The following is a 26,708-nucleotide window of genomic DNA, read 5'->3' as shown; positions in this document are numbered from 1 at the left end:
GATTAATTCACCTTTACAGTAAGATATAACCTGCAGGAATTTAGCTTGAGTGGAATGAGAAGCAGTGAAATGTGTGGGTGGTTCCCCAAAACAAACAGCCTAATTGGCACCTCTTTCTCATGCTGGTCACATTCTGCAGAAAGATGGCTTTCTATTCCTCAACCACAATCTTTACAGATCCAACCTTATGACAAAGACGAATTAATCAGACTTTCCAATGATATGAAATACAGCAGTAGGTGATGAAAAAGGATATATGTCCATCAACTGCTGCATCAATCTGGAGGAAGTGAAGACAGTACAACATCAAACATCCACATCAATAAGGGATTCATGCATGTGTTTGTACCTCTAGAAATTAACACACAGAGAGGGTGCGCCCCACACTTTAGATCTGAACAACAGAAGCCATTCTATCTATATGTATGCATAAGCATGGGTCCATTTTATGATATTCTTTAATTGTTTTATCTTTTCTTCTCACCTTTATTTGCTCAGTCGAGGTGATTCTGCTGTCGAACCACAGAACTTAAGACTGCTACTGCACAAAAACTAATTTCCCCAAAGGGGGTCATTAAAATTTCATTTTTCGTCTTATCTTAAAACTCTAATTTAACTTTGAGTCCTCACACCTTCTCTGTGGATTTTCTCACAGCTCCCACGTTCCTTGTCTCAGACTCAGCCGGGCTGCCAGAATGCAAACAGCACCGCTCTGATTCTGCACTTGTGCCGTTTTAATTTTCCTGAATATTTTCTTTTCGTTTCCACTCTGTTCTCTATATACTGCTTGCGCATACCGTGCACTGCAGCCCTGCGCTCATGTGTACATTATGGGTATGCTTTATCTGGTTCACACAATCTATATAAGGGCAATTCAGGACAATGTCAAAGTTTCATATTTAAAAAAAAAAAAAAAAAATCCTTTCAGTTGTAAGTAATCTGATCAACCTGACCCCACTGTCAAACGTTTGCCGGAAGATTCAATCCCGACGCTTATCTGAAACACAAATGGTATTGTGCATCTGCTGCACTAATCTGTGTGTTGGCTGAGCCCTCATGAGTGTGTGCGGGCATGAGAGCCCCGGGAAGATTAGAACGCACAATGGAAATCAAGATTTAGTGAAAGGAGATGTGTGACAACTCAGTCATAAGCCGCGGACGCCAATCCATAGAGTTCCCGGTGTGGCTCGACCTCTCTCTCCCTCCCTCCCTCCCTCCCCCTTCTCTCCCTCCGTCTCCACACAGAGGTAGAAGTATCGGGCCTACCGAGCGGGACATTGATTTCCTGTCAGCAACGCAAGGGCTGAGGGCCTATTAGGCCGGGACCAGACAGACGGACAGATGTGCACGCACAACACCGACGCACACTGACGTGCCGCCACTTGCATCCAAATCACTTCTCGGCCATAAAGTTTAAGATTTTCCAGGATGCATTGCTTCCCCGTGTTGCAGCAGAATGTCTTGAGTTAGAAGACTGCTACATAAAATTTACTGCAGTATCTGATAAAAGAGTAACTCCGCATCAGGCGGCGAAGGAGTGTGTCACTGCCGCCTCTCGTCGGAGACGTGTTTCGCTTTTCACTTCGCACGTCATGGCAGATAAATGTAGGTTGGGAATATGCCAGAAATGCAACAGGAAAAGACACCCTTTTGTTTTCTCTTCACACAATCGGTGACATTGGCAATATGTCAATCTTCAAGCTGAGAAAACGGGACACTTTCAGTATTTATTAGGCTCATATGAGAACTGGAATAGAGCTGAAACTGTTTTTTACATCCTGCCGGTCTTTATCCAGCTGTTAAATGAAGGAATTCTGCGTCATGCCAAACAGAAAAATTATTTTATCAATTCACCTGCGTGTTTTTGAACCGTGCCAAGTGAAGTAGAAATAAAAAAAAAAAAACAGACACAGGGAGAACATTCAAACTCCACGCAGAAATGCTCTCAAGCAGGAACTCAAACCAGTGCTAACCACTACACCAGTGTGTGCTGTGATTTTCACATAATGATTTGTCTTTCTGTGTCTAAAAGTTTGAAATTTGCATGGCACAAGAAACCTTAGGACAATGATTTTTAAAAGTCTGCCCCAGAGTGTAATTTCAGGATATTTAAACTATTTGAATATAATGAAAATCTTTAACTGCCCAGAATTGCAATTCTCAAATCTCTGAGGTGGACAAACCTCTGAGTTTCAGGAAAATATTGACTGTATTGAACACCACTGTCTCACCACAAACTGTCTGCCCAAGATAGGACTGATAAGAAGCATGATGTGCATGCGGATTCAGCTTTACATTTGTTTTGGATGAAACAGAAAGAAATGCAAAAGTTAAAATAGAACACTTACAGTATTCAGAAGTGTGTGAAAGTTTAAACTCTTCATTTTGGGTGTTACATCCCAGCGGCGGCGCATGGCCTCAGTCAGCGTCGCATTACGTCATTCCCTCTCTGTAAACTTCACTTTCTCCCTCTCCCTCGTTCTCTGAAGGACATTTGGTTGATTGATGGTGGTCCAGGCGTTTGTTAAGAGGCTCCAGGTGGAAAGCTGTTATCAGCTGTAGGCCACAAGATTACCTCCAGCAGCTTTCTGCTCCAGCTTCCCTCCTCTAAATCCTCCCATTCACAAGCTGCTCCCAAGATGGCACACACATGCCCAACTCCACCAACTCGCACGGACTCGCGCGCACAGAGACACAGATGGCCGCACACTCCCACAGAACAGATTTTGTCTTTGATATTTCTCCATTATATTTAATACTCTTCTTTTTCTGCCTTCTTTTCCATCCCTTAAGTCAACAGCTTTAAATCAGCGCCACAACTGACTGTTGACTCAACGGGAAAACGCTCGGCTCTCCGACCCGCGGATTCAATCAGCTCCACCAGCTTCCGTCACTCCGCCCGATCTCCGACAGTTTGAGCTGTTAAAATATTAACAGAGGGTATTTTCCATCTCGATCTTTGACACATCAGAATATGGGGCAGTGCGATGGAGAATCTGAAATCTGAAATCTGCAGCACATAGCGAAGCGGCTTCACCTGTGTTTATTGCCGGCGAGTGTCAGTCAAAGCCGGTTTTCAGTTCTCCAAACAGAAAGCCGGTTGATTTTTCAAATTTGTCATTTTGCACGGGTCGTCAGTGTCACGCAGTTCTGGTCTAAGTATGTCTTATTTTGGACTTAGTGTAAGCTCCTCGCATAATGTCATTCCCAGCCTTCAGGAAGTGGAGATGCAAGGATTTTCTGTTCGTTAAGGAGTGCGAGCGCGAGCGGGGAGCGAGCGAGGCGACAGCCTGACGGAGACACAGAGCAGCACCTTGCAGGCTGCTAAAGGGCAAAATACCGGGCCTGCAGAGATTGGCAGCGAGATGGATATACAGGCATTATGCAGGCGAGGGAGATAAAAGCCGCAGCGCTGAAAGACAAAAGTGCCGTGAAGTCAGAGGTACTTCTGTATGAAGGTGACGGGCACGGTATAGAAAAACGAGAGAGAGAATAGTAATGAAAGCAACTAATGTCTCTGCAGGCTGAAACGATTATTTTTGATAGGACCCAAGTTGTGTAGAGTTGTGCAAATTTTTTGCAAAGCAATTGCATGCTATGTTTAAAATCTGACTCCAAAAAAAAAAAAGGAATTACCTTTATGTACTTTATTTCACATCATAACAACAATGAAAATTAATAATCCCTTCAAAACAAACCTCTACAGGTTTGGTTGGACTGTACAAAGCTTTTTTTTTTTTTTTTGTCCATTTCTGGGTGCAAGATTCCTTATGAGAGAAGTACTCATCTGATTTTAAAAACTTAAGTCAAGTTAATCCACTTTATTTAGATTCCCCCAAAAAATAGAGAAGAGAGATTTTCCTTAAAACTATAAGAAGTAGACTTGTATTAAGGAATATTCAATATAAATCTGAGCAGAAACAACCGAAATAAGATAAAGTGGAAGCATTTAGAGGGTTACATGAGTCAGTTTGGGCCCAGTTGGAACCTGAAGTTGCTGCTTTGCTGAATCCTCTGTTGCTCATCTCCTGTTTGATCCTCCATCTTCCCGGAGAAGCTGTCAGTGGAGGTGTTACCGAACACCGAGCAGCGCATCTGCTCCGGCCCTGCTCTCATTAATTTGCACGCTCGTCACCTCTCTGACCTTCACTCCGCTTTGTTTTTTTCGTGGCAACGACGAGCGGCGACTTAAAGACTTGGCGTCGAGATTGAGCACAAGAGGGAAACAGACAGGAACAAGAATGGGGAAAAACAGAAAGGGAGCCGGAGCGCGGGACAGATGAAGAGAGGAGAGGAGACATACGGACGGACACAGTCCAACAGATGGAGAGCTATGGGGATATTTGGAGGATGCATGAGGCAGTTATCAACCTATTTGGTTTCTTCTACAGGAGCGCCCAAGTGTCACTAATGGCAAAGTAGGGGCTGGTAAACACATTTCTGTGACAGCACGACACTGCTGAAAAACAAATCAAACTCTCTTCTCGCATTTCACACCCTCTCAACCTTTTTCTCTCTATCTCCTGCAATTACTCATTTCTTACGGGCGGCTTTCCGTCTCTGTCTCGCTTCCCCTCTCCGTCTGTCTTCGTCTGGTCATTTCTCTCCCTCAGCCAAACCTCCCATTTTGCCTCCGTCATCCTGTCACTTTCTCCTCATCTATTCCCCGTCTTCACTTCTTTCTCCCGGAAAATGGGGGGGGAAAAAACAGGGCCATATGTGCGGGGACGGCTCGCGGAACGCCGCCCCTGATGTTCCTGCTGAGGCGGTTAAGCGTCCCTCTCTGCGGGCCGCGCCCACTCCAGCCCTGCCCGGGACGGGTTGGCGGGGCGCCGCTGAGCCGAGCAGCACGGCGGCTGCTTCCTGGCCGGGCGCACCGCGATGAGACTGGGGAGCGTAATGAAGCTTCTGGGTCCTTGTGTCGACTCGCCGGCCCATGCACAATGGCTGTCCGAGCTGCTGGGCCAGAACGTGCCGAGCGTGTGAGATCCTCCTCTTGCAGGAGAATACACGAGAACGTTGTGGAAAAGTGAGCGTAAAACTGAGGGTTTTATGAGGTTGGACAAACACGACCACCGCAGCGGTGAGAGTGACGAGTTAAAAAGTAATGTTGATGCTACTTCTGGCTGTAATATGCTGCGAGCTGGAGAGTATGATGAAATAACACAGCAGGGAGAGTAACTCACGCTTCAGTGACCTTCTTACTTTAACGTTGTCAAGCTGCTGTCTCTCTCGGTCCTGCTTCCTGAGGGTTTTTTTCCCCCACTGCATTTACATTTTCAGCCTTTACATGATTACATATTTATCTCAGGTGTTTGGCTGGTAGTCGTTTCTTTTTCTTTTCATTGATTTAAGTTTCTTGCGCCAAGGCGTTTGATGCCAATTTGTGCTGAAAAATTTGACCTTCAAGTAAGTTGAATTAGACCTAATGAGGTAAAACCACATCGCACAGTGCTGAAAGTTCGGCTTGATGTTTCACAATAGCATATCTCTGAGGACACCATTAAAACATCCTAACTCAGTAACAATTAAAAGTTACATACAACTTACTTCTCCAAGTAGAGAGTCTCTTTCACTTGCAGAAATGAGCTCCTCTGCTTTTTAAAAAAGTAACTGCACACAATGTGTAATAACCTGTTGTATTCAGTCATAATTTTATATTTCAGTTTATTTAGTACTGCTACATGGAGCATTTGTCATAATGTCAGTAAGTTACGATCAGTGAATGGAGCTCATATCCGTAATTAGAGAGAAAGAGATAAAGATATAGTTTCCCTGACAGACTCAAGAGACGGTTTAACTTGTGCTTCCCTGCTTCCCCAAATGAACCTCACTTAAGCAGTAAAATGGTTTCAAAGTGTAACTTTGGCATCAAATGAAAGCATGAAAGCCAGCGTCAGCGTCTCCAGGGACTCGCTCTTCTTCTCCTCGCAGCCTTTAACTCGGGTTAAAATTATTTTTAATCACACGGCTTACCTCTTCCTGACCTTCGCTTCAGGAGAGCTTTACCCGCCTGCGCGGATGTGTCACTTCTCTTCACACTCGTTTGCCCGTCGCCCTTCAACTTATCGATCCCGGAGTTACATTTTCTTTCTTTGCTTTCTTCAAAGGGGTCAGAGCACAAAGGGCTAATCTGTTTGACACTCTAAATAAAACACCGGTAATGTATCCCTCTGACTGATGCGGCAGGAGGCAGAGGAGAATTATTAGCGGCGTAATGTCATATTGCTTTCAAGGTTGAGGTTAATCTGCTGTCGGTGTGCAGCTTTCATAGAGCAGACGGTGTTTAGATAAACTGCTATTGAGGCATTACTGATTCCTGCAATCCTCACAAATGGATATTAAAAGCTTTTATTCTGGTGAAGGAAATAATTGTGTCACTCTGAGAAAAAAGAATCTTTGATATGGAATAAAGCAAAGAGAACAATGATTTCTTTTTCCTATTGCAACTTCTTTGATCATTATTTATTAACTGTGACAATGAAGGGAAAGGTTTTTGCATTATCATCTGATGTTGTTATTTTCAGGCCTGGTTTAATTCCTGGTTTCTTCTGTGGAAATTGTCCAATTTTACATGATTGTTCGCCTCGAATTTATCTCATCCAACAACTTCCCACCACAAATGTTTCCTTTTTAACAAGACCGGAAAAAGATGAACATAAGCAGAGATGCAGCAGAGAGCAGCCACCAGTGTTTCATTTAATCCAGTAACATTATTCACAAAGGACTCCATCATTAATTCTTCTCAGTTCAGTTGTGGAGCTCCACCCGTCACGAGAAGCAGACATCAAACTGAAAAATATAGAAATACTGAATAAAATGAATTCAAGTGATTCGATTGTTGTCTATAAGGAGTGTTTAACGATAAAGTCAACTTAGTTTTCATAGCAATCTAATTAAGCCCCACTGCATGAGATTGTTGGAAATGAGGCCCAACATAGTGAAAAAGCAGAACCAGACGGTTCTGAAGTTTGGTGCTTCTCAGAATAGCTTCAGTCTGATGTTGTCCGCCAGGTTTACCACAATATGCTACGAATCTGCAAAAAATCCAAAATTAATTAGAAGCAAGGTTTCAGTTCCAGCGTAATTAGTCGCTTCTCGGAGAACACATAAAATAGGATATTATGACACGGCGAATCAAGTTCTCAAGCCACCGCCGTGTTTCTGTGTTACTTAAATATTAAAATACAGCTCAGGCAGCAGACGGAGGCCTTGTTTTGACGTTACGTTACACTAATGCTGGCAGTGTGACACCGCCGCTATTAGCTCTCCTTCCAATCTCCCTCTCCTCTCTTCCTCACTCAATCCCTCCCCGAGTCTCACATCGCACCCCGCATGCATTCCGTTATCGAGGACGCTGTCAGAAGAACGGGCTTAACACTTACAGCAAGTGGTGTTTGTGTGTGCGTGTGTGTGTGTCTCATATTTAGCGAGGTGACACTTTGGATCGACCATGCGCTACTACAGGGGCTGATGCCGGTGTGTATGTGTGTGTGTGTGTGTGTGTGTGTGTGTGTGTGTGTGTGTGTGTGTGTGTGTGTGTGTGTGAGGGGTTGCATGGGTCACTAAGTCACTAAGTAGTGCCGGGGGAGAGCCATGCGGGGGCTGCTGATGTTTACAGGGGCCCTCGGTAACACGTACACCCGAGCCGGCGGTGTGGGCGTGCGCGCATGAGCCGGGGTGTTTGCGCTAACCTCTGCCTGGACTTTAATTCTTCAGAGGAACATCAGTAACAGACCAGAACCATCCCATCTGCCGCCACCCTGTCCTTCGATCTGCCTCTCTTCTCTTTTTTCTCTCCTTGTTTAATCATCTCTGAGGTTTTTTTACTCACTCCTCATATCAGCTCCCGGTCTTTTGTCTCTTCAGCTTTCGGGATTTCCTTTCTGCCTCTCTCTCCTCTCCTCATTCCGTCAGCAGCAGCACTTGCTCTCCTCGACATGCCTCCATGTTTTGCATCACCCCGTCGGCTCCCGCCTCTCACATACGCACCTTTATGCTTCCGTTTATTTGCACACTTAAAACATAAATTATTGCTGCATCCTGAACCAAAAATGCAGCTTCCTTTCGTTTCTCCACCTCTGTCCTTCTGCCTAAACATCTGTCTCCCCCGTTTTCTAACCCCCCCCTCCCCTTCAACCGTGCACACACACTCCTGCCTCCGACGCGGGGAATAGTAAAACTGAAAACAATAAACGTTATCACAACAGCCACTGAATTCGGAGAGATAAGAAATTCATTAGGCGCCAGCTTGCTAATGACGTGCAAAGAGATGAAATTATGGCAAGGACAAAAAGGGTGTAGGAGACGGGGGTGGAGGAGGGGGAGGGAGGAGGGGGAGGGAGGTGGATTGGAAAAGGGAGAAAATGTTCCTCAGTACGGAGCTCCGTATCACCGCGTGGCAGCTCGACTGGCTTGTGACCTCTGAGAGTCGAGAGGCTTCGCTTGTTTCTTTAGTTTCTCATTGTCGGTCTTGATGTTGCCGACGTCGTCCCTCCCCGCTTGTTGAAGGTCACTCTCAGAGCAGCAACAGCAGGTCTCAACCTTCAGCCATCACGTTAGACAATGTGATTGTCTCCCATTGAGAACTATTAGCTCCAGGTTCATCCGAAAACGGACGAGCGTAATCCCGACGTCGAGGCCTCGGCGTGCTCAACGCCGCCTTTAAAACACACACAAATACACACCCACCATCTGGTGCCCATCCTGCCCCATGTTACGCCCCCCCCCCCCTCTGCCCCTGCGCTGGATTACCCTCTCAGTATTTACATCTTGCAAATCCAGCCAGCAGCCTCTGATAGGGGCCATCTGTAATCTGAAGGTTATATTTGCAGCATGTGTGTGTGTGTGTGTGTGTGTGTGTGTGTGTGTGTGTGTGTGTGTGTGTGTGTGTGTGTGTGTGTGTGTGTGTATCGGCCTGTAATTTGTTCCCGCTCAGCACGGGGACAGTATCAGCGTCCGTGACATCTGTTCAACACAGGGCCTACACAGCAGAACCGAGCGCGTCATCTGCACTGTGCAGCACGGGGGATAATGCAGTCACTGGCAAAACACACACTTCGTGCACCCTCATACGCCGTGCACAACGCACGCAGATGCAGAAACACATGCGTGAACAGACAATACTGGCTGTTTCCTCTTTTTTCTTCTTTTCTTCCATCTGCAAACGCCGTAGTTCTAATGTATGATTATTTCCGTCTACTTTGGCAGAATCTCTTGTATTTGGTAGCAGGCTCAGCCTTAAAGCTTTTCCCCTGATTTTAGCTGAGTACAAAAAAAAAGTACTCAACAAATGCAAACAAGTCGAGAGCACACTTGAAAAATAACACAAATCAACAAAGGTCCTGGCAAGTTATGGGGATAAAAACAAAGACTCAAACAGCAGAAGAGTAATGAAACACAGCAGGGAATTACGCTGTGCAGTGATGAAACCGAACGGGCTCTGAAAATGAGCGCAAAGCCAGCGAGTAAAGCCTCACATGAGATTTAAGAACAGGCAGTGGTGAGGCAAAAAGAGGTGAGGGAAAGGGTGGGCAGCTCCGTTCTCAATAGGTGCCGCGTTAAAAAGCCTGCAGCTGCTGAGCTTTAAACAGAACCCAGTTCTGCTTAATATGAATCTCCTGGTAAAAAGCAGTCTCCAGTTCCTCGGTAAATAATTGCTCGGGCAGCCGCATTAAACTTCCTGCAGTAGTCGTCGTGTTTTTACAGTGAGCCCTATGGTTATGGAAATTAACCCCCCTTAGCACACTCATCCACACACTTGTGTGCCACTTCTGTGTAATAAAATTTTATAACAAGAATTGAACGAATCAGAATCACACTTTTCTTTAAAGCATTTACAGCACAAAAACTTGAAAAATATGATCAAGTACCTGATAAAGGGTTAAATCTTTATGTACCTCAATATGCACTACACTGTGTGGATTGAAAAAGTTAAAGCAAAATAAAATTAAAAAGGCTGCATTTTATGTTCTGTGTTAACAATGATGAACAACGCTCACAATAGCTGACTTTCACTGTGGCTCATTTGTAGCGAAGTGAATATAATTACGCTGCCATTCTGATCTCTCTTTAAAAGAAAATAGATTTAACTCGTTGAAGAAAAGGTCAAATTAAATTAATCAGATCGCATTTTTGAGCTTTTTTCTTTTTTAATTTGATGAATTCATTTCATTCTTCTATATTAGGACTGAGTATTAATGGAGAAATCAAGAATCGGTGTTAACCTGAGCAGAGTGGCGGAGCGGGGTCGAGGCAGCAGATGTCAGGAAACGGCCCGCCTTTCACCACACCGCATTAAATTACATTTCCTAAAATGCACCCATCCATCTTATAACCACCTCATCCAATTCGGGCCGGCAGCAGGGATCCGAGCTGATCCCAGCCGGCTGTGGGTGAAGGTGGGACCTGGACGGTCAGATCACAGAGCTGAAACAGAGAGATAGACTCCACAGTCACACCTTCAGGCAATCAAAGCCAAACATTTACCCCAAAAAATCATTGTGATAACCACTACGATACAACTAATAAATACAACATATTTGAAAATGAGTTTCATAATAAAGCCTGATAATATCACTGATGCATTGAAGAGATCCTGTAGTCCCCACAATGCAGTTTGAGCACTATTTGTTTGGCATAACCCGGAGCTGTGATGGTTTTTAGAAGTAAATTACAACATGAATAAGTAAATACCATCCACAGCTGTGACAAACATTAAATCTTAATGTGGAAAACTGATGGACATCTCCGAAAATGTAAATATGGCGTGTAACTCTTGTGCTATTGTATTTCACGGGTGTGCTTTTCGGAGCATCCACGCTCACCCAGACGGGTGTGTCCTCACGCAACGCAGGCCGGGCCGTTGTGCGCGTCGGCGTGTGGCCAGCCGTGATCGAATCATCTCCGGCCCACTCAGAGAGGCGCCGCGGCGGGCAGAGGGGGAAGGCTCGGAGGCTAAATATTGAAGCCCGAATGTCCACCGTTTGGTGCCAAATGATGACAGCAGCCTGAGCGGGAGCCACGCAGAGAAGGAGAACAAAAAGGCTGAAATGAATTTACGGCTCGCCCCGTCGGGGGAGTGGATGTGCCGAAGATGAAGTGATGATCGTCTCTGTTCTCTGCTAAAATGAAATACGATGGTGAGGGAGCTCAGTGCCATTTCCTGCCTGGCACAGGAAGCGCCCATCTGGAGTGGAGAGCTGTCTGTTCCCTGTTGTTGTGTTGCGTGTTGTTGTAATAGCCCTTGTCAGTAGCTGTTGCTTGTTCTCAATACTGTTATTATTCCTACGGCACCGCACGGGCCGGCCGCCATCGACGGGGTCGTGCCGCGGAGGGCGGAGGGGCTGATGGGTAAAGAGTTTATCATTTGATCTGGAAAGGTGGTGGTGGTGGTGGTGGTGGTGGTGGTGGGGGTGTGTAGTGTGTAAGAGGAGGAGCGGGGAGGCGCATGCTGGCAGCTGCCCGCACGACTGTCACATCCCACCACCCGCCAGAAAAGCAGAAGGAAGCCACTCGTCATCGCAGTGACAACCAACGCGTGACGAGAGGAGGGAGGAAACTTATCCATCAAAAGATGATGCAGGGATGAGTGCGCTCCTTTCTGTGCTCACACACACACATACACACACACACACACATACACAAACACGCACACACACACACACACACAGTGCTTTCATATTTCATTTGGGTCATCAAGAACAACTGTCTCTGAGAGGAAATCTCTCACTGAATCTCATGCTTCTACCCGCTCAGCAACATAATAATGCATTTTCCCCTCATAATGAAGTGGCTGCAACCCCCCATAGGGCGAATGTTCAGAAGACACACACACATGCACACACACACACACACACACACACACACACTGAAAGCACAAGGGGAAGGCAACAGCAATTCAAGTGTGAACTAAAAAAACACCCAAGAGCCGAAGACTGTCGCAGACAACGGCACAAATTCATTCCAATGAACTAAACCTTTAATATTCGCTGAATTTAATATTTATTTCTTGTTTGTTCTTTATGTTTATTTATTTCAAGACCATGTCTTTCAGATTTTGTTGCACTAAAACAAGATCTTGGGTTGTAGCACTTTTTGCAGCAATTTTTGCTAAATTTCTTCTCATGCAGCTGCAACCTTAACATGGATAAAGTGGTTTCACCTTGAAAATGGATGACAGCCTTTTTTTAAAGTCACCCCCTGTGTAAGAAAACCTACTTATATTCCTTGATGCATCTCCATAACATTAAAATAAGAATTCAAACTAAGGCTACGGTGCATTTTTGCTGATGCTCTCAGTCAGTTGACATCAACAAGCAGAAAGCGTTGAGCACCATCCAGTGGCTGAAGATGTGTTTGGTTTAAACTCGCTCTCAGGAAAAAAATACAGGCTTGAACTTGAAGCTCCTGGAGGAAACTGAAAAATCACCCTCAGATGCAGAAAGCTGAAGCTGGCACGTGATTATGACACCACCTCAAAAGATTATTTCTGGTGTGTGTCTTTACAGTTCAAGGTATTATAATTCATGTGTGTGTTTGTAAAGTGGTATAGTGAAACGTGTGTACTCCCTGTGGAAATAAATGTGTATTTGCATTATGATGCTGGTGATTAACTGCTGTATGTGCAAATAAGCACATGCAGCAGAGCATCCAGTACATGATAATCAGGTTTTCCTCATCAGTTTGAATGATGATGATTCATCAGTGTGGTGATCACACACTTCCTGTGGCTGCCCCCATGTGGCAGACAGCACACACACACACACACACACACACACACACACACACACACACACACACACACACACATACACATTACAGGTTCAAAGCCAGACTGGGAAAACACAAGTTGATCGGATAGGAGATAGAAAAGCCAGGTGGCTTTGCTATCTTAAATATTGATATGTGCATAATGTGACGTGAACACAGAGGAAAACAGCAGGTATCTGGACTTTCAACTGCACAGGAACAGACTCAGACTTATACAGACGGAAGTGGAGACAGACGAGATGAGACTGAGGTGAAAGACAGCATAACAGTGCATCTGAGATGAGAGGAGAAAGTATGAGCAAGGGGCAATATATAACATAGATCAGACCAACAAGACTAAAAACTAGATCCAGACTAAAAACAATTGACATTATTTGTACATAAAAAGACAACAGAAATGGACGTGACAGACAAGAACAGGCCTGTTTTGTCATTTTTCATTAGAAATAGTATCTATTTGAGCCACATGAGTCAAATAAAATTAAACATCTGCATTTTCACGACAATACTGCCCAGGCAGAAGGAAGGTTGGTGAACACAGGATCTATTGAGGTCCCAGTGGACTTCATTACAATAATTAAGTTTTTATAGGAAAATTGTGGGTTTAGCTGTTAACAAAAAATATCTCCTTTAGATTTCAGGTACAAATGAAGAGTGCTTTTTAGCATTAACAACACAAAAAAAAAGCAACACAATCAGAAAAATATGATTCATAGGTAAAACCACAACACTCTTATGTTTAACTCACCTGTTGTGTCCGTGTTAGTGTCTATTAATCCACAAATAATAGTTAAGGAAAAGACCATTCATCCTGAGAAGATGAAGGCAGGGCCCTGTAAATGATTCTGCTCTTTTCATTTGATTGGCTGCTGTTTAAATGACCAACTGGACATTAATATTGAATTTAATTGAAGCCGAACTGAACCGCTTTACTTTTCTTAATCACTTTTTATTGTGTGTGTGTGTGTGTGTGTGTGTGTGTGTGTGTGTGCGCGCGCGCGCGTGCGTGTGTGTGTGCTTACCAGCGACTCCAACTGCTGTGCTGATGCTGCCCCCTAGAGATCAATAGACTTACATTTGAAAAGAGGCTGTCAATACAGTAAATTTTTACAAATGAGACAATGCTGCACCTGTTTGCTCTGCAGTCGAACACACAGCGAACAAACACCGCTCCGCTGTTTTAATGGGTTAACTGTCTGGAAGGCCACAGCGGTGTCTGTCTGCCAGAAACCAACAGGCACGACTCAAGCACGCAGTACAGGCAGAATAATGAATGAGTGATGAATAATAGAAGAATAATGAAGAATAATGGCTCAGGGTAAAACACACGCACGCACACACACACACACACACGAACAGATAATTATACAGTATCTCAATTTATCTTTCTCTTGGAGAGACGGTGGTTCCTCTGTCCCCTCCGGTGTACAAAGCTTCATTAAGAGGAAGTCACAGATGGCCAAAGGGCACAGGGAGAAACTCTGTCATACATTGCTACTTCTACTGCAGAGGAAAAGGAAATGACAGAGAACACATCAGCACCAAGACTGATCACGGTAACGCGAGAGAGAAGCACAGACCCTAAAAACACACTCGTTTCTTCTCCAATATCTTCTCAAAAATACCCACATATCTTTAATTTTTTTATGATTACGGTACTTTAGAAATTCTCTCGTCAATAGTGAGCATGTGAAAAATATGAACTTTTCTGTCCCTCAGGAATAGACATTAGAATGTTAATTTGCCCAAAAGTCAAAAATGAAGGCAGTTTCTGCAGTTGGTGGATTGCTGTTGTCTATTGTGACATTTGTTATTTATTAAGGCTACAAAGGGCTTAAGATTAATCTGTGTCTTGTGAGTTAATGTGAATTTATTGAGTGTAGTTGAGTACCATTAGGAAATTAATAAGTGGCAATCAATCCATCTTCTATTGATAATTGACAGCTTGAAAAAGAATGAATCACATCTACTAACAAGGTTTCCATTCATCCAATTTAATTCCTCTCCAGTAAAAGTGGATTTTGTGGTCATTTACCACATTTTTTTTCCACTGTGCTTGTTGCTTTCCTGTTTTTTGGATCATAGCATGAGTAAACCATTTATACGTCACCAGTTCATCACCGGGCCAGAACCCAGAGTTCATCACTGCGAAATCAGAGTCACAGACTAACTATAGAGGCATTAATGGACTCTGGGGAGAAAGATAAAAGCACTCAGAGAAACAGCACTTGGAGATGGATAAAACATGCAAACAATTCACATTAAAAAAAACTACTAAAATAAAACTCTTTCTCTCTCCCCTCAGTGTTTTCGCCATTAAAACAGTAACAGCAGCGGTTTGTTTTAGCAACAGCTTTATTGAGCAAGAGGAACCACTTCCTTCATTCTTAGAGAAACGCTGACGTGCTCGTCCCATGCACAGATACAAGTGGAACTCCACCTTTGTTTGTGGAAAGAGAAATTTGCAATGGCCTACTTCAACACGAAGCAACAGATGTGTTGTGAACTCTCAGACAAATCTGAAATAAAAAGCATCTCATGTCCTAAAAAATGCATAAAAATCTACAAACCTAAACCTTTTTGAACATATTTAAATGGAGGACAATGTGTTGTAATGGCTCATGCTCATGAAAATGGCTTCTTGACTTATCACAAGTATATTTTGTTTCTGAAGGATCCAATTTTCAAGGGGGGAAGTTACTGGTGTCATTTCCCCTAGAAATATTTCTGCATGCGGTGTCTGTGCTAAAATGAGCGAAGTGGATGTGCTTGGCCCTCCTGACCTGCCCCGGCAGTGAGTGTTTGCCTCAGGTGAGACGTCTGGTGTCAAACTGTCCGGCAGCAGCAATCTGAGCCGTCATCGCAGCGCGCCTGAAGGTGACCACGATCAGAGGAGATGAGCTTCAAACCCGGCGTGTTGAGAGGCTGATAGACTTACCCGCCGGCTCTGAAAACTCTGATGTGCTGTTTTTTACCTGCGGGTTATTAAATTCGAGGTGACGCTGGGTCTAATCACAACCTTCAGTGATCTATATTTATTTGGCTGAATACTAATTATTGATACTGAGCGATTGAATGTTTTTAGTTTTTTAATTACCTGAAAAAACTGAACTTGAAACTTCCCCTCGTTTCGTTTCCCTGTCTCATACTTCCCCCATTCTCACCTTGATACGTACATATTCCAGTGTTCGTTCCTCTCGCTGTTAGTCACTGGACATGTTTTTGGTCAAACATGTTGCCGCTTTGTTTTTTTCTCATTCTCCTCCTCTGTGAGAGCTCAGGTGAGTGAAGACTTATGTGCCTGTCAAAGATCAGAACATTTCTATGTTAGATTAATGGTTGAGCTTCATTTATACTGACTGTTACTTTTTTTGCAGTTGAACCAACGACAGTCAATTCGACCAGTATTCCTCAGACAAATCCAAAAATTATGACAACAAAAGGTAATATTAAATGTGTATTTTTTTAGGGGGGGTATCTTGTAACGGTTATCAGGTGGCTCTTCATGATGTATCTGCTCCACTGCAAGATTTATCAACATTCGGAGACAGTTTGACCTAAATAGATGGACTTAAATCTGTGAAAATAACATCCTATCATTGTAAAAGCTGTTGGTTTTCACTCCCAAAGAGGTGCATTTACAGTAACCTTTAATCGTTTTAGTGAAAATATTTATGTCTCCAAAGACAAAAATGTCTTCACATGACAGAGAACATTTTTATATCACACCAAGTAGAGGTTATCAGCTGAATGTTGCTCACAACAGGAGAGCTAGAACTAGAACTAGACTGAGCTCAGTCCTGAAACCCTGAATCATGATATAGCTTGTTCCCGTTCGCAGTGTGCAGCATTCTCCTGTGGTCTCTGCCTCCTCGTTTCTTCACCCATCGCCCACCCCTCTGTCTGTCTGTCCTGCATAGTGGCAATCTCTTCAGTGCTGCTGGAGGCCACACCAGACTACCCGGTGGTGGCGGGGCAAAAGGTCAGTCTGCACTGCAGAGCAGCGCCCAAGCCAGCCAACGTCACTTGGTCCTGGAGACGCTGGGGTAATGACTTGCATGACCAGTCCAGTTCAGAACTGGTCCTGACTGAGCCGGGGCAGAGCGGGGAGTACAGCTGCCACGTTTCCATCCTCGGTGGTCAGACAAGAGGCAGTAACACCCACACAGTCATTATCATCTCCATACAAACAACAGGTTGGTCTTCGGCTTTGATTTTTTTTTTTTTTTACTGCACTTCTATAAGAAAAAAAGAGTGAAATCCTCATGACACTGTTCCTCAATATCTTTGTCAATAGTAGTCAGTATCCTTTGAAATATTTACAAACAGGACTGAGAATACTGTTTTTCCCAGCTGCTGTTACTGTAATACCACCACTATTTCTGGCAGTAACAAACTGGACATTTTATACTGTTCCAAAGTGATATAACACAGTTCCAGTTATTTAACTCTCCATGGTTACATTTGCAGCCCCTCGTGAGAGCTGAGCTGTTTAAAGGTGCTGTAGGCAGGATTTTGCTAGTCAATGCTAATTTTTCTGTGTTTTCTTTGGATTAAATGTTAGAGTATCCACTGATACTCCTTTAGGAGTGTAGCATAACTGCACTATCGCGAGGGCGCAGCGTTTCCGTCTGTCTCTGTTCTGAGCTGAAAAGGAATCTCGACAGCTCCAGGTATCTTTGACCCATCAGAAGAGCCCATGAGGCTCTAACCGTGATTGGTCGAGGGGCGTTTGTCCCACGTTCTTGTGGGAGGGGCTTAACTTGCGTAAGGGCATGATGTCAGAGAAAACAGGACAGGATTGGCTGTGCTGGGTTTCAAATGGCCATCTTAGATGGGTCAAATCACCATCTTGCTTTGGTAACCCTAAGCAAGATGGCGGAGATGCGGAATCCTGCCTACAGCACCTTTAATTGTCAAATTCTACACGTCAGCTGGAATCTCTGGCCTGCAGTGCAGTGCTGCCAGTTGAAAATAACGAAGGATTAATTCATTCTATCCATCTTCTATGCTTTTTTTTCTTTTTGATGACGTATCATTGTGTTGTAATGTGACATTTAACCCACGACTGGATTCTGTGCTGTTTCCGTGACTTTAGTGGGTGAGAGATTAGGAATAGTGGCCTTCATCCTCTCCATTGTGACCTTTATCATCACCCTCGGTATACTCTTCTGGATGTTCTGGAAAAGGTTTGACCAGAAAGACACCTCCTCCAGTCCTGCGGCCAAAAGTAAGGAAGCCCCATCGAGCACTTTGAGCTGGATCACAAATGTTCAGAGATTTAGTTTCAATTCTGTTTGGCTATTCAAGGTTTCACTGGACCTGGGACTACAACAAAGTAAGTTAAGAGAGAAAAGCATGCATTATTTATATATATTTATTTATTTATTTATTTAATTATTGTTTGAGCTTGATTCATGAATTGACAGCATTTCTTTGCACGCCAGGGGAGGTTTGCCTGACATGGGCATCGAGAGCGACGTGTACATGAATTACACAAACAGCAACCCGGCCTACAGTGACCTGGATCCCAACAGCATGGCGGACGACAGCGTGTACTCAAGTCTGTCCTGAACGGCGACGCGACGGCAAGAGGAGGCGTGCAACACAAAGCGGACTTATGATCTAAAAAGAGCCATTTATTTCACAGTAAAGTTAAGTAACTTCAGACTTTTCTGTTTAAACTGAGACGTCTGGAATGTAAAGTTTTTTTCTGTGGTCCTGAAATTGTACACACGTCAATTCTCCTCATTGATGCTGTTTTTAGATCCAACGGTATCACAAATAAAACATATTTAAACATTAATAAAGACAGCTTTGTGCGTTTCAAAAAGTAGCTTTCTTTTCCAACATAAAGAAAACACAACAACAACGTTTTGGTACAAAAAACTGATTCACTAAATAAAAAATGTCCATCAAAAATCCTTTTTTTATTTTTTGCTGCTTGAATAAACTCTCAATAAATATAAAGAACTGTGTAAAATGTGTGCAGCTAATAGCACAAGAATGCAAAGCTTTGGTTGTCTTTGTGAATCGGTGAATCACAGGATTTTCACCATGACACACAGATGCAGTGTCACAATATCGGATGCCGGAGGGGGAAACGTAGCTCAGGCGTTATTACTTCTGTTCCCTGGTGTCACAATACCGGAAATAACTTGCCCAGACAAAAAAAAAAAAAAAAGGTACCTTCACAGAGGCGGAGACAGCAATCTTATTACCACATATTTTACTGGTGCAATAACAAGCATTTGACGTGTGAGAGGATGTGTATTTTACTACCTTACACCTAAAAGAGGGGCATAAAGTCTCTGAATAGATATGTGGACGTCATGATTGTGGCCTCGGACAACATTTTATGTGGATTTATGAAAAACACATTTTAATTTCATGGCCTTGCTGAATCTTTTTTAGAGTCACTGTTGTTTTTTTATGCTCAATTTTTTTCTTCTTCTTTTTTTCATTTTGTTCTTCTGTTTGCAAAACTTCTGCTTTCCAGCTCGTACTTCACACAGGAACAGCTTTAATTCTGATTCAGCATCCACACACTGCGTGTCACCACGACGTGTGTGTGAGAGACCACACCCTCCAGTGTCTTCACTGCAGATCTGAATGTGTGAAACCAGCAAACACTTCAGCTGTTTACAGTCTCAAAAGGTGCTAAAAATACCGTTTGTTTCATGCTTTACCAGCAGCATGAGGAACGTCGATGAGCATGAGCATGTTTTTACAAGTCTTGGTGTCCGTCTTCCCTGGGCTGCTCGCTCTGGAGTCTCTGGCTCGGATTCCTGCTGTCCATGGAGAGCTGCGAGTTCACCGTCTGCGAGCATCCCTCCCCCTTTGCCAGCTTCTTCATGTGCTCCGTGATAAACCTCCTAAACTTCCTCGTGGCGAAAAAGTAAACCACCGGATCCAGAATGCAGTTGAGGCCCATGAGAACCAGGGTGATCTGGTGGGCGTCGTTGAGCAGCTGACGGGTTTCCGGGTCCCAGTCCACGTGGCCCCAGCCCTCCTCGATCTGCAGCACCGCCAGGGTCCAGAAGCCCTGAAGTATGTGGTGAGGCAGGAAACACAGGACGAAAACACCGACCACCGAACACAGCATCTGCAGTGCCCTCCTTTTAACCCCTCTGGGTTTTACGACAGACGTGGACATGGTCCTGTTGGATTTCCTCGATGAATACGTTGCAGACTGAAGTCCTGACAGCGGGGGGCCTTGAGCAAGCAGCGCTCGAGCGATCAGGAAATTGCACACCACCACAAGGAAAAACACAACCAAAAACAGACTGATGATCAAAAAGTGAGTCACTGCCACTGTTTTCTTCTGATGATCGTCCTCATTCTGGTAGCCCTCAAAGCAGCGGGTGACATTGTCCGCCGTTCTGTTGTCCATGTGGGTCCCCGGCGAGACCAGGTGAGGAACCGACATCGCCAGGGTGAACAGCCAGATGACCACGCACACGACGATCCCCCGGCGCCGGTGGTCCGAGGAGGCCACGTCCAGGGGCCGGGTCACGGCCCAGTACCGGTTGACGCTGATGGCCGCCAGGAAGAGGATGGTGCCGTAGGTGTTGATGAAGAAGAAGGATCCCGTCAGCCTGCACATGAAGTCCCCGAAGATCCAGTTCCCGCGGCGGCTGTAGTAGCCGATCCAGAACGGGAGAGCGGCGACGAAAAGGAGATCGGCGATGGTCAGGTTGGTCATGTAGATGCGGATCTCGCCCATGGCCCTGGCTTCACGGAGGCAGCGCAGGACGAAGAGGACGTAGAGATTGGCGAAGACCCCCAGAATGAAAATGATGCCGTAGACCACCGGGAAGAGGACATATCGGAACTCAGAGTCCAGGAAGGTGGAGTTGTCCGGAGACGAGGTGGTCACATGGGACATCGTCATCGCGCCAGCTGCTTCTGTTGCTGTCAGCATTTCAGTCTGTGAAACACAAATTATATTCAAGTCAGTATGAGAAGCGTTTTCTCAGTTATTGTTCCATGTTTTGTCCTTTAGGAGTGATTTAAATGATTCAAATGTGTTTTGATTTAGCATTAGTCTTAGTTTTTATTTCATTTTGACCTTTGATTTTCAAATCCAGCTGGTTCTTATTGGGTTTTTTTTAATATCGGTTTCCTTTATAAAATATTCATTGAAGTTTTTATTAGTTTTGTTATATTTCTACATGTTTTCTTTTACTAAATTCTAGTTCAAGATTGAAAATTGTCTTATATAGTGTTGAAATCTTAATGCTCAACAAAGATACTTCAAAATAAAGAAAAGTTTTCAAACATGGTTAACCATCCGTACATGGAACTGGCCCTTTTGCAGCTTTAAATTAGAATCTATGCAAAAAGCAGCTTCTGAGATTAGATGCAAAAAGCTGTGTCGAATGTGACATTTCTTGAAAAGGAAGAGTCTCAAAGAGTTTGAGCTGAAAAAACTCTGGATTTCAGATTTTATTCTTTTCACAACATGAAGGACTGTAGAACAGGTTCAGCAGCTTTATCACAAATTATTATTGCTCAATAACAATCAAGTATTTGGAATTTCATTGTGAAGTAAAAACAGGAAACTAATTAGACGCTGAAAATGCTCATTTATCTGGTACAAGACGAAGCTGATTAGCATACAGCTAAGGGGATTTGAGGGACGATGATAAAGACAAAAAACACAATCTGCTGGTTAAAACTTTACCCAGAGTAAAAACCGCTCTGTGCATCGGATATCCACCTTGTCACGTCTGCTCATGTGTTCACAGAAGAAAAACCAACAGTGTTCTGCAAGTTCCCTTTCTTTTTATCTTCACATCTTCTCATTTGTGTTCTTCCCTTTTTAGACTTCCCTTTTGTTCTTTTCGTTCTGGCTGCTTTCAGTACTCCTTTAATTAAAATCAGCCAATAAGCGCTCTTCGATTTTCCTCTTGCTGTTTCCTTGAACACTTTCAGAAGCCTTTATGTTGTCCTCGAGAGACTGATGACTCTCGTCTTACAGAGTTCAGTTCAACACTTGTGTATTGTTTAAAGGTGAAAGCCTAACTGCGAATCCTTTCTAAGAATCCCAACACCACACTGAACACTACACTATATAAAGGTATATTACACGCTGCAGTTTTCTGGTTTTTCATGTCCTTCGTGTCACATTCTGTGTCTCTTCTGTTCGTTCTGTGTTTGTTTGCTTTGTTTTTACTAACATTCTTTAGTAGGTTTAAAAAAAAAAAACATGTTGGCCACTGTGTAACATAACTAAACGCAATATTTCCAACGCAACACAGAAAAACCAGAAACCAGTGACCACAACATCCCCCTGGTGATCACAGCAGTTTATTCTTAAGAAAATTGTGGTGGCGTGCAATGTAAGTCGCCATATCAGTGTCCGGCACCTCATCCAGTCAAAGAGAGGTAATGGGACCATCTTTTAACAACATGTTTTTACTTTGTTTGTTTGTTTGTTGATAGAAACAATTATTTTAAAAAAATAAGTGGGAGGTAAAATGATACATGATTTCATGAAACCACAAGTTTTATAGCACTGAATTTGTCGTGTGCAGTTGAGATCATTGAAAGTGAAAAGAGGATTCTATCCCACGGAGGTGGAGCAAACAAGATTAAATTAATCTTGTAAACAAAAAAGAGCCGTTCTTTTTATTTCTCGTGAATCCCAACAGCAATCTTATGATGGGGAAAACATTAGAAAGTCTCAAATTTAAGCATAAAGCTTATCCACACGCACTTAAAAATCCCAGTATCAGATTAATCCTGAATTAAAGTATCTGCACACTTCAGATGTCAGACTGACTGGAGTCAGATTAGAAGGGGGAAAGTAATTCGTATGGTGCAATGAATCACACTAAGATCATGAATCTTATTGTAAATAAACTTGTTTCTTAAACATGCACATCACTTAAACTGGGAGCACTGCTGGGAATAAACCACATTAATCTGCGTTTTAATGCTGCTAAGCACTGAACCAGGTTTTCATGTGGTTGTTTCTCAGTGGATGTGTGCCAACCAGATAAAGAAGCATTCCAGACATGAGATAAAAAGCAAGGAGTCAAGCTACATTAAATTAAAGAAAAAAAAAAAAAAAAACTTAAGCAGAAACAAAAACTGGGCTTACCATATTTCTTTTCTTTAGACGTGTTGAAACCTGTTAGCCTGTAAAGGAAAACAGGAAAACAAAGAACACTTTAAAGTCAGTATGAAGATCCACAATTACATGAAAGTTATACAATCAAATCTCTTGCAATGCAGGTTAAAACTGAGAAACTTCACATATATTTCACTGGTTCAAGTTCTTAAACCATCTAAATAGTTGTTAAACCTCCTTAGTGATTGTTTATGGAATTAAACATGACTTTATGTGTGGGGATTTAAATAAAAACACTTGTGTTGTTTCCTGTGTACAGTGCTTGTGTTGAAGAACATCCTAAAAATATTTATATTTTTTAAGATGTATGAATTTCTGACCAGGAAGATGAGATGCTTTGCTATTACAATGAGGCCAAACACTTCAATATTCATGTCGTTACAAGAAATAGCACAGAAATAACAAACATCACAACTTTTTTCCTGCCTCTTCTTGTATTTCTCAGAAGCTCAGAAGTTACCAACTGGCAAGAAAAGGAACAGACAAAGAACAAAGCTGGCATGTTATAATGTAATATATCCTTTTTTAATTATGGTTTCATCACATTTCCTTTTAAGACAAATATTTTTCCACACTGCCTGTTAGGCCTTTTACTGTGAAATGAATGATTTTGATTATAAAATTGTTATGTTTATTTGCTCTACAGGATATTTATAAGTCTGGTACTAGTAAAGTAAACAGCCTTCATAAAAGGTTCATCGATTGATAGTAATTATTGGAAGAAAAAGAAGAAGAAAGATTAAACTCCATGAAGCTTATAAACTTACCAGACTGATTAACTCCCTTAAAAAGGCCTTCTGGATGCAAACACATTCTAGTGTCCTCAGCTGAAGTCAGGGTGTGTGTGAGTGTGTGTGAGTCAAGACAGATGAAGTGGTTCCAAGTGTTCAAGAAAGGGGAGGAGTGAACTTCAGGAAAGCCTCCTATGTTGTAAGACATTCACTCAGATGTTCACACATTCGTCTCTGTCAGTCCGATCTAAAGGAGACGCCCACTTTTGAGCAATCTTGGAGTTTGAGCTGATTTCCCGTTGTCTGGTTTTATAGGACAATAACTTACGGGAAATGGAGACATGAAGGTTGATCAATTCAGGGATTTTTCAGTGATATCCCTCCTCCAAACCTCCTCATTCCCTTCTCCTCTTAAAATACAAGTTCTTATAAAGGAAAGCAACCTAAATATCTGTCATCTTTAATGTTTATGAATTGCTCAGCTGTTTGATGGGGGGAGCCTTTTGAAGACAGAAACGGAAAGAAATCAGGAATTAAAAGCGAACCTTGTGAAATCTAAAGCAGAAGTCTTCTTCAAATGTGAAGTGAAAAGAAGATGTGAACGAAACAGAGGAGGAATGCTGACAAGGGGAACACAGGGCAGCATTAACAAGACACACGCACACGCACACGCACGCACACACACACAGACAAGGAAAAGCGGCCTAGATGGCAACAATCAATGGTAATCCAGACAGAGTTTGAACACATGAAAATAAGCGGGAGACACGAACTATAACTTAAACTGAAAACATCTATTTTCTCTTTCTGATTCATACAATTTGGGGTCACAGGATGATGGAGCCGATCTCTTCCTTTTACTTTCAGTCGTGTTTGTAGCAATTCATTTACTTAGCTTTCACTTTCAATTATCCCACCAAGAAGTTAATGGAAATCCCCTTGGCTCACCGTGTGTCTCATTCGAGTTTTATAATAAGCTTTTCTTTTCTCTGATCATCAAATCCCTGCAAAGTTGAACTGGCCTCAACAACAGCTTCAATTTGCCACAAATTTAAAACCAAAGATCCTTCAACTTTGGTTTTTATGTTTAACCCCTAAATTATATATTTCATTACAGTCTGTAAATACACAGACATCATCGGGTATCTAACTAAACCTGCTTTCTGACTCAGTGGGCCGTGATCAGAGCTATTAGTCAGAATGATGGAAACGGCTTGCATCAGTACAGATGTGACATTTGTGACATTGATATTTAGTTCACTGTCATTAGTCCGCCCTCATTGTTCCTTATATATAAGTACGCTAGTTCACCAGATGTGTGTGTTTACGTTCCATACCTGGCAGAGGAAAATCAGTTTTTGCAGGACACATAACTGGCACCTTGTAATATAGTTTCCCTTTTTTGCAGTTGATGTTAAATCATTATAGAAAATCACATGGCAACACACACAAACACATACACACACACAAATTACTGACTCTCTGTTGTGCTCCTTGGTTATTTACTGGATAAAAAGTTATCTATTATACTCATCTGAGCAGTTTTCCAGTAACCGCCACGCGTTTAAAGCGTATAATGAGGTGCAGTAAGTGCTTATGCTGATTGCAAACTGAAACCAGCAAAGGGAAAATTTGTACTTCAACCACAGCTTCTCTTATGTCGGGCAAATATAGTGAAGTAAAAGTTCAAAGTACTCTTTCAAGAACTCGAGATATGTTTAACCACTTTCAATTGCTTTGTCAGTAGACGTCTGTAGTATGTTACTAAGTTTTGGTTAAAAAAAAAAACATTTATTGGCTACAAAAATTGAGTTTTTGAATGGTTTGAACAGTAATTTTAAGTATTGGCAGAACAGTTAATTCAACATAGTTTTGCATGTTGAGAATTTTGCCTAGGAATGAGCAAAAGGGAATATTTAAATAAAGAATGACAAAATAAAGATCCAGTTGAGCTCTTTCAGACCTTAGTGGAGGTCGTTTCTTGCGGTTTCTGTTCAAGTAAGCAATGATGAGCTTTATCCATGAGAGGGCGGTAGAGACTAATGAACGAAAGCAGTGTCCTCTGTCAAACCTGTGTCTGAGTGAGGCCCTCAGCATCCCTGCCTGCATTGCATCAACCAATATTCATACTCTCTGGGTAGTTCAAAGCAGCAGCAGCAGCCCCTCTGTGGTGAAGGTTTAATTCCAGCCCCTGTGTACGAGCACACAGCACAACACGTCCCCCTCTCGCTGGTGCCACAGTGTAATTCCTAGATTAAGGTTAACGAGCCTCCTCAACCTTATTGCTGTTATTATGGCTTGGCAGTGGAACAAGATAGCAGAGCTCTTTGGTGGTTGTGCCCTGCATGGCTGCCAGAGCCAGACACGCTGTGCCATCGCCACTGGGGTATTCAGGCTCGCGCTGTAAAAAAATCTTTTCACATGCAACTTGTTGCCCAAGGTCTGGGTGGGGATTCAGAAAGATTCCACTGTAAGTCGCATGGATTTGTCCCGGTCATGAAATGGAGAGCACTGTATGGGAGATGTGGTTCGGTATGGTGCTTAGGTGCCTCCTGGTTTTGAATAAAGTGCATACAGTGACTGGAAAGGCCTTTCTGTGTGGAGTTTGCATGCTGCCCATGTGGGGATCCTCAGTCAGGAGGGGTGTTTCCTTCACAGTCCAGAGACATGCAGGGTGGTTGGAATGGTCCAACTTACAGCTACTGTATCGTACTTACTTTTCCAAGTGTCATCACATTTCATACCCAGCATGCTTTGCTGGTCCATCTTTTTTCCTTGGTCTTGTCTCTGTTATTTCATTTACTCTTAAATATTGTCTTCATCATGCGTTTGGAGCTTTGCCGTGTGTTACTGTGCCCTTCGTTCATGCTAATGTAAATGATGTTTTGGTCTGCACAGTGGTGTAGCGGTTAGCACTTTCAAGTTAGTATGAGAAATTCCCAAAATGCCAGCCCTGGAGACTTTTCTGTATGCAGTTTGCATGATTGCCCTTCCTTCTGTAGACCAGTTTTCTCTCATTTGTACAAAAACAAGTGGTAATCCAGGTACAGATTACTACGCAAGTTCTG

At 43.1% G+C, this 26,708-nt stretch overlaps 2 protein-coding genes across 3 annotated transcripts; one reads left to right on the top strand and one right to left on the bottom strand.

Moving 5' to 3' along the window:
* Positions 1 to 15,506: 15,506 nt before the first annotated feature.
* LOC115407302 (uncharacterized) lies at positions 15,507 to 18,859 on the top strand. Of its 2 annotated transcripts, none has more exons than XM_030117681.1 (6): positions 15,507 to 15,582; positions 16,149 to 16,214; positions 16,692 to 16,967; positions 17,870 to 18,001; positions 18,082 to 18,109; positions 18,219 to 18,857. In XM_030117681.1, exons 2-6 carry the CDS (start codon positions 16,202 to 16,204, stop codon positions 18,343 to 18,345), a joined length of 576 nt encoding a protein of 191 aa, XP_029973541.1. In that variant the 5' UTR covers positions 15,507 to 15,582; positions 16,149 to 16,201; the 3' UTR covers positions 18,346 to 18,857. The 2 variants fall into 2 exon arrangements, with proteins under 2 accessions (XP_029973541.1, XP_029973540.1); XM_030117680.1 differs by lacking the exon at positions 15,507 to 15,582 and adding an exon at positions 15,913 to 16,052 and having other exon boundaries at positions 18,219 to 18,859.
* A 309-nt stretch (positions 18,860 to 19,168) lies between these two features.
* Positions 19,169 to 23,760, bottom strand: ptafr (platelet-activating factor receptor). The gene is made up of 3 exons (XM_030117679.1): positions 23,677 to 23,760; positions 22,880 to 22,917; positions 19,169 to 20,701 (listed from the first exon to the last, which is right to left on the bottom strand). The coding sequence occupies exons 2-3, from the start codon at positions 22,880 to 22,882 to the stop codon at positions 19,499 to 19,501; spliced, it is 1,206 nt and encodes a 401-aa protein (XP_029973539.1). The 5' UTR covers positions 22,883 to 22,917; positions 23,677 to 23,760; the 3' UTR covers positions 19,169 to 19,498.
* Positions 23,761 to 26,708: the final 2,948 nt, after the last annotated feature.

The sequence above is a fragment of the Salarias fasciatus genome, chromosome 19 (genome assembly GCF_902148845.1).
Source record: "Salarias fasciatus chromosome 19, fSalaFa1.1, whole genome shotgun sequence".
Classification (NCBI taxonomy): domain Eukaryota; kingdom Metazoa; phylum Chordata; class Actinopteri; order Blenniiformes; family Blenniidae; genus Salarias; species Salarias fasciatus.
This window is presented reverse-complemented; position numbering and strand designations above follow the sequence as displayed.